At 34.7% G+C, this 7,392-nt stretch overlaps 2 protein-coding genes across 9 annotated transcripts; both read right to left on the bottom strand.

Moving 5' to 3' along the window:
- Positions 1-1,792, bottom strand: LOC141672815 (uncharacterized). 3 transcript variants are annotated; one of them, XR_012555712.1, is made up of 5 exons: positions 1,567-1,792; positions 1,006-1,042; positions 666-826; positions 474-588; positions 1-308 (listed from the first exon to the last, which is right to left on the bottom strand). XR_012555712.1 is itself a non-coding variant. In XM_074479498.1 (4 exons), exons 1-4 carry the CDS (start codon positions 1,780-1,782, stop codon positions 538-540), a joined length of 465 nt encoding a protein of 154 aa, XP_074335599.1. In that variant the 5' UTR covers positions 1,783-1,792; the 3' UTR covers positions 310-537. The 3 variants fall into 3 exon arrangements, 1 of the variants encoding a protein (XP_074335599.1); XR_012555713.1 differs by having other exon boundaries at positions 1-241; XM_074479498.1 differs by lacking the exon at positions 1-308 and having other exon boundaries at positions 310-588.
- A 145-nt stretch (positions 1,793-1,937) lies between these two features.
- LOC141672814 (small GTPase LIP1-like) lies at positions 1,938-7,392 on the bottom strand. 6 transcript variants are annotated; one of them, XM_074479492.1, is made up of 7 exons: positions 6,744-7,392; positions 5,949-6,040; positions 5,737-5,869; positions 5,297-5,601; positions 4,362-4,415; positions 4,151-4,275; positions 1,938-2,363 (listed from the first exon to the last, which is right to left on the bottom strand). In XM_074479492.1, the coding sequence occupies exons 1-7, from the start codon at positions 6,835-6,837 to the stop codon at positions 2,162-2,164; spliced, it is 1,005 nt and encodes a 334-aa protein (XP_074335593.1). In that variant the 5' UTR covers positions 6,838-7,392; the 3' UTR covers positions 1,938-2,161. The 6 variants fall into 6 exon arrangements, with proteins under 6 accessions (XP_074335593.1, XP_074335595.1, XP_074335597.1 ...); XM_074479494.1 differs by having other exon boundaries at positions 5,737-5,846; positions 6,744-6,899; XM_074479496.1 differs by having other exon boundaries at positions 5,737-5,843; positions 6,744-6,899.

The raw sequence follows: 7,392 nt of genomic DNA, 5'->3' as shown, positions 1-7,392 counted from the left end.
GAAAAAATCAGCAAGAAAAAACTAAAAAGTCCTTTAACACTGATTAATCTCATTGCATAATCGTTCAACAAGGAGCAAGATGACAGACAAATAATTTAATATTCGTACTTGTGTACAAGTTTAAGATAATAGGAACTTGCAACATATTCTGTAGAGAACACCTTTCATAAATAATCCTTTTCTTAAGACTATGTGACCAAAGACCAAATTCCGTTGTTTGTTCACCACGACACATTCTCCGCTGCAACATATTGTGTAAATACCCCATATCCAGGACTATGTTAAATTACGTAGAATCACCCAAAAGTCTGAAATATAATACTCTTTTGAGTTTTCATAATTTTTTTGAAAACAACGAAATTCGAGATGGTAGTGTCATAGATGCTCTAAAATTCTAACAAAAGGGACAAAAATAAAGGAGTCCAAAGCAATAAATACCCTTGCAAAATGCCCGAACTTGTATTGAAACATACCTAAATAACTGAATTTCCAATGTATCTCGTAGGACCTCCTTCTTGGCCAGCACAGAGGAAGCTTTTAGGGCATGGTAGCATATTGTCCCAAAAATATCTTCTTCAGCTTCCGGGCCTTCAATACATGAAAGGATGAACATTTGACCTCATGCATTTAGCACAATCTTTGGGAGAAAAGCACAGGTTACAAACCTTTTGCATACAGAGAATCAAATGCCATGCCAAGCAATATAAAGGTATCTGCAAGACGCCAAGACCCTGCACTCCAACACCAATAGGCCCTGTGCCTTTAATTTGACCTTGCTGTCTCAATTGGATACTAATTAACGTCAATGACCTTGTTAAGGTTGACCCTAACCAAGGTCCCAAAGGAAGCAACAGAACAAATGAGCCTAAGTTAGTAAAATCCCACTTCGATTACTAAATAAAATTATATTATTAGACTACCAGTAGAAACAGGCAACTATATAAACTAGACAAACCTCAGCTAGTTTGTCAAGATCTAAATATCGATTTTGAGAACCTTGATTACCTGAAAGCTTTGATGCTTGAGATTCATCTGCTACACCCTGCAACATACAAAATTGGATACTACACCAGGAACCGAAAAACAAGAAAACCAGCATCCCTTCATATTTCATATTGATGTCTCCATTATTCACCTTCTCTCTTACATATCAAGGTAGAGCAACTGATGTTGCATACAGCAGTTTCTTTTCGTCTTGTGTAAATTACCTCAGTATAGAAGTTGGAAGACTTAATTGTTACTCAGCTCAGTAATGAGCTACAAAGCTTTAAGATGACTTGCTTGTTCTTAACTAAAACTAAGAATACCTAAAAAGATGCGATCATGCTAAAAAAAATTGTGGACAGTAGACAACAATGCATAACATTAAACCAAAGCAATATGAACCTGATCAATCTAACCGAAATTACCTGTCCATCCTTATTCCTCAAATCTAGAATATCATATATATATATATAAGAATGCCAAATACACAGCAAAAGCACCTACTTACCTAATTATTTTTTCCCATAAACATAATATAACATAATCTAGAAGATCAAATACAACATGACTTAGGATATATACCTTTCCTTTTACCGCTTCCTTGATCAACGTAACGGGCAGTGTCACTGAAAGACGGAGCACTAGAAACAATTCCATTGGATGTGCCATTAGTTCGACGAGAAAACAGAGAAGATGCACAACAGTCAAGCCAAATGTCAAGTGCTTTAAATACAATGAGTTGACACTTTGGAAGTGAGTGCCGAAAGACGAAGTCAATGGGAAAGGCAGGGTACTCATGGTAACGAGATATGTATGGCCAAATTCAAATAAAGTGCTAGACAAAGATAAGAATGTAAATGCAGCCTTTCCGTCTAACTCTCAACTAAAGCAGAGACTAGCTCGCTGCGAGAACCATCTTTCTCTATAGATTTTATTATTTGTTATCATCAATATAAAAATTAAATTAAATATAATATAATAAATCAAACCGAATATACACAAGTAAACAATATTGCAAAACAATATATAGCTTAGGCTGAAGAATACACGGGGACTATTTTAATCAACTTTACAACTGTAATGTCATATATGTGTGTGTGTACTTTAGAAACTCATAATGGCTCATTTTACTGTCTTCCAGAGGAGATATGTTCTTTCAAGTAATGATAAGCAATCATCAGACGTTAATATCTGTACGCTTGGATCTAGCAGCAATGCTATACTCGTTAGTACTTGTCATTGCGAATCTTGGGATGCTGGTGTAATTGGTGTCGGGGGTTGACATGGGCTGCTGAGGATAAAGCGTAGGCGGAGGTGTAAGATTTCGCTGTGCTGGAAGTGGTGGGAGTACATTGTACTTGTAAGGGTCACCTACGACACTGCAATTAAAAATAGACGTAATAAATAATTAACAAGTGTCATACAAACAGGACCATAATATATGCTAAAAATCTTAAATGTTACAAGAACATATCATAATCGCATAAATATGAGAACTTCACAAATCACAAAATGTATAATAATACCCCCTACACGAATGTAATATCTAGCACATTAAGCAAATATTAAATTGACTACTCTAATAATTTAAAGAATAAATATTACAAGATAACATATACGGCCGTGTAAATGAGCTGAAATATTATGTATACACAGAGAGGGAGCTATAGAAGGGCTCCCCTGGGCTTAAGCCCAGGATGATTTTAAGAAAATAATTTAGTAGTTATACTTATTTATATATTTCATCGCCCAACTTTTATTTGATATCTAGTGACCAAATAAGTACTATCAAATGGTTAAATACCTTACTACTTATTATTACTGCTTCCGTTGCAAATATTTTACTGGTGAAACTTGGCTAGTGACTTGTCAAGGCCCCCTTACTTGAATTTTTAGTTCCGTCCCTGTGTATATATCTAATATTGTGTGAGCCCGTGGGTGGCAATATTGGTACTGAATTAATTAATTACCCGGTGATTGGGTGCATATACAACAAAGCTATATCACAGATATTGTACATGCAAAATCTTAAACCTATTCTAGTCATCAAAAGATTTGGTAACATGCAATAAAAATATATAAAAAACAAATAAACATAACTATATATAATATATGCATGTATGTATATACAGAAATTTAATCAAATTAAATAAAAATATGTAAAATATATGAAGACATACGCACACCATATATTTACTACTTTGTAGTTTATAAGCACACACCTCGGCATGCACAGTTATGACATATAAGTTTTTATTAAAGGAGCAGTTTCATTTTTTTTAGAATTATATCAACAAGAAATCAGAATGCTAAATACTTCATGCATGCAAGTCGATCTACGTAAATACATTTTTTATAATTCAGTTTTGTATTTGTTTCTGGCTTTCTATAATTACTTGGAAATCATTTGAAACTTGTGCAAGTGTAGAACTCAGCTATTAGAAGTCATTACCCTAAAGAAGATAACGAAGACACACTTGTCTTCAACAAATTACTCATGATGCGTCTACAACAAATTACGGATACCCTCTTCATGAAGAAAGGGAACTTTTTATTAATAAATATTACTTCCTCATTTTTAATTTGAACATCAACCAATGTAGACAACAGTAGTCTAAAATCCTCATAATTAGTCATACATGCAACACAGCAAAGATCTGTCTAAGATTTTAATACAACGGCATTACCCGTCCTATTCCATTTTAGAAAACTAGAATAATGATGGATTACCATAAAAGTTACTTCAAGGAATGAATACTGGTATAAAGGGTTCTCATAAAACAAGCTCGAAGATTTTTAGATTATAACAGGGTAAGGTTTAGAATGTAAATCCTTTGTCTTTCCCATAGTATTATTAAAATTTCATTTCCGTAAAAAAGAATTGAAGTAATCATGTTGCTTCCTTACAGTCGAGAGTTTTTAAAGCCAACTTTCATGGAAGAGGAAGGTTAACGTCATCACAGGAAAAATAAACATATAATTGAGTATGCAACAATGTATTCTCAATGGTAGTCGCAGCAAATATTCACATTTATATGTGAACTAAATTTAAATTAATGTGCTTTTCTTTTGGAGGAGAAGTTTGATTTTCTTACAGACAAAATCTAATTCAAGCAACTAGTACACTTACAGACACAAATCCAGCAACAACGGAAAGAAGTGGTACCTTGTACTTTTGTATAACTGATCTTCGTCACTCATAATTTCACCAGACAACGATAAATTCTTTACTGGGATAGACCATGGGCTTGCCGCTGAGATTTCATCTGCAAAGTATCTCCTCCTGATCAACTGGAAAGGGACATTAAATGAACATTAAAATTATATACTAATTCAGTCATTAAGGGTCCATTCCACGTAAGGAGGAAAAGACAGACCATCCAAAAGAACTTCATCACGGCTTCCTTGTCATATCGTGCTTCCTTGGCAGCCTATTATGTTTAACCAATTCAAGATTTTAGACATAACATAGAGAAAAAGTATCAATAGGGAAAAAAGGGGTAATCAGCAGAACTTATCTAGCTGTGCAAGATGAATGATCTTTCCATCTATATATATAACATCTCACCAAAGAAAACTCCATGTAGTAGCGAATGTTATAACATTTACGATTAAAGTAAAAAAAATGCAGCAAAACAATATCCAACTCTGGAAGATTTTTTTTTTTAAATTCGATATATGACCAAATCAAATAAACCAACGGCGCTGTCATGTATTAAAAATTTACAGTTCTGTTTCTCTCTAAAATAACAAACTAGATACCTAGGAAATTCAGTTATGCATGAAATCCTAATGCATCCATTAACATATACAGATTACAATAGCAACTAGTAATCGCCATAATATTTTAAGAAACCTTGGTTAATCATAATTGAGGGAGGACTAAGTAATTCTAGTTCAGTTGTGGGTCGTCAGGATGAATATAACAAATTTAATTCTTTAGGGGCTTGGCAAAACCCACATATACATCCTCCCTGTTTAAAAATAGATGTAGACACACAAAAGCTGATACATGGCTCAAATCCAAGCTGAGAAAGATTGGGGATAAACACATTAAAAAAAATTAAATCTAATAGTTCCATAATACTATCTGCAAGCCAGAGAAAATATAAATAGAAGTGTTTGCAGAAATATATTGAATTCATGTAAAACAGTGCACTGGCATCACTTTGAACATTTCAGAGGAGCACATGTTTCGGATAAAAGACCTTGACCAACAATAAAAACCAACATAGTATGATACATATAGTTTATTATTTTGTTATTTACATTTACTTTTTCAAATTAAATTGTCGCTCACGTCAAATCTTACCGCTATAAGGCCTCCACCACTAGGAAAACTCTCAGTTATCGGAAGTTCATCACTTGATGAAAGCAGACCCTGCTTCTCTACCCATTGTCGAGCAACGTCAACAAGATTGCCACTGCTTCCTCTTGTACCTTCTTTTGCAGCAATATCTGCTTTATTACTGATGACAATGTATGGAACAGGAAGGCCACCAGGACCTCCAGAACTTAGTGGAGCTGAAAATGTCCCATTTGCTGCAATCTCGACAGCCCAACTCTGCAGACTTGTTTTTGTCCTTCTCTGGGAAAGATCATGAACAAAAATTACACCTGCCATTAAGTTTCAGTTGAACTATTAAGATAAGCATGAATCCCGCAGTTTGCCTAACATAATACTAATTAGCATATCTTTGAACAGGTAATCAGGTTCCCATAGTTTTACAAGCAAGAAGGTTCCCCTCCTACCATTGATCTGTGAATAAAAAAGAGACCGGCAGTCTTTGTATCGCTCATGTCCAGACACATCCCAAAGTTCAACAAAAAAGTCTCTCTCAGCATCACCATTTGAAGAGCTACTAGAAATTCCATAAGTAGTATGCTGGATATCAGAACCAATAAGAATTCAACAAAAGCTAAATGAGTCCAAATTTGTACGAAATGAATTAATAATGACTTACTTTAACCCCAACATTACAGCCAATTGTTTGAGGAGGACGTGCAAATGAAGAACCTTTCATAATGAGATGAACAAGAGAAGTTTTCCCCACACCTACCAGGAAGAAAAATATTTATATGCAGACCAAATAATTTACTATGGTTGAAAGCATCTCAATGGACTGCAGCTGTCATCATACAACAATAAAACAAAGTTTCAGTTCCGTTACACACTTCTAGGACAGTAAAGACGATGAGCAAAAACGGAACCTTAACATGCACCAAAAACTTCACCATTAATTTTAAGTTTGGCAATGTAACTGGTTCGGTTTTGGTACCAATTAAAAACCGAACCACACTGATTTAAAACCTGGGCTTCCTACATGTCAAGAAATAACTCCCATAATTATTTCCAAATCTTCATTTTACAGATTTATTTTCAATTATTATATTTACCTCAGATGGTATGATTACAAATGCTAATGGCACACTGATGAATTTATAATATTTAACTTGACGATATAGTGCTATTTCAAATCGTCACCAATTCTGCTCTCTATCATGGAGAAAAACTAGTCTTATTGGAACCATTGTCATATAGTAGTATCAGATAATTGCAAATACAATTATCGTTCTCTGACAGGAAGTAAAATCCTGTGTCTGCTTATGGTGACAATTTACTTAATATCATTGCTCTATAATTGGATTTAAAGTACCTCTCCTAACTTTCAGATTACAATTATAAAAAACAATACTAAAAACTCAATGCAGCTACTCTTAAAGAACTAAAGAACAAAACGCAATGAAAACAGAAGTACCTGAGTCACCCACAACAAGAACCCGAACCTGCCCACAAGGCGGCACACTATTCTGTTCTTTGATCTCCCTTTCACTTCCCCTCTTCCAGAACATAACTTCTTTCAATCCTCACACCTCTCTCTCTCTCTCTCTCCTCTCTCTCTCTCTCCCCCTCCCTCTCCCTCTCCCCTCTCTCTCTCCCTCTCCCTCCTCTCTCTCTCTCTCTCACACACACACACAAGCTAAAAAAACCTTGTTAGAAGCCCTCTCTCTATATCTCTCTCTCACACACACAAGCTAAAAAACCCTTGTTAGAAGCTCTCTCTCTCTCTCTCTCTCAAATACACACACACAAACTTGTCACAACTACACCTGATCAATCAAATTCACAGTAAACACCAAAACAAGAAAAGACCCAAAAAAGAAACCCAAGAATGACAGTACATAAAAAAACACTAATAACCCAACAGATCTAACACTAAATAATCAACTGGGTCACCCCAAGTTCCAATTTTTAACTAAACAAAAATAACAAGTGACTGCTAATTAATCTATACAAGTTACACACATAATGAATATATATCTAATATCACTTAGCAATGCATTCTTTAAGAAAAACAAAAGGGGGTTAGAAGTGACAGTGATCAGAAGAAGCCAAGATTCAAGATT

This window comes from Apium graveolens, chromosome 7 (assembly GCF_009905375.1).
Source record: "Apium graveolens cultivar Ventura chromosome 7, ASM990537v1, whole genome shotgun sequence".
Classification (NCBI taxonomy): Eukaryota; Viridiplantae; Streptophyta; class Magnoliopsida; order Apiales; family Apiaceae; genus Apium; species Apium graveolens.
Note: the sequence above shows the minus strand (reverse complement) of the source record. Positions and strands in the feature narration are given on the sequence as shown.

Coding starts and splice junctions, on each gene's coding strand:
- LOC141672815 (XM_074479498.1), bottom strand. CDS start 1,782: ATGAGTACCCTGCCTTTCCCATTGACTTCGTCTTTCGGCACTCACTTC. Junction 1,043..1,566: donor AGGAAGCGGTAAAAGGAAAG/GTATATATCCTA, acceptor TGTATGTTGCAG/GGTGTAGCAGATGAATCTCA. Junction 827..1,005: donor TCAAGCATCAAAGCTTTCAG/GTAATCAAGGTT, acceptor GACCTTGGTTAG/GGTCAACCTTAACAAGGTCA.
- LOC141672814 (XM_074479492.1), bottom strand. CDS start 6,837: ATGTTCTGGAAGAGGGGAAGTGAAAGGGAGATCAAAGAACAGAATAGT. Junction 6,041..6,743: donor TCTTGTTGTGGGTGACTCAG/GTACTTCTGTTT, acceptor TCTTCCTGGTAG/GTGTGGGGAAAACTTCTCTT. Junction 4,416..5,296: donor GTGGTGGAGGCCTTATAGCG/GTAAGATTTGAC, acceptor TAAACATAATAG/GCTGCCAAGGAAGCACGATA.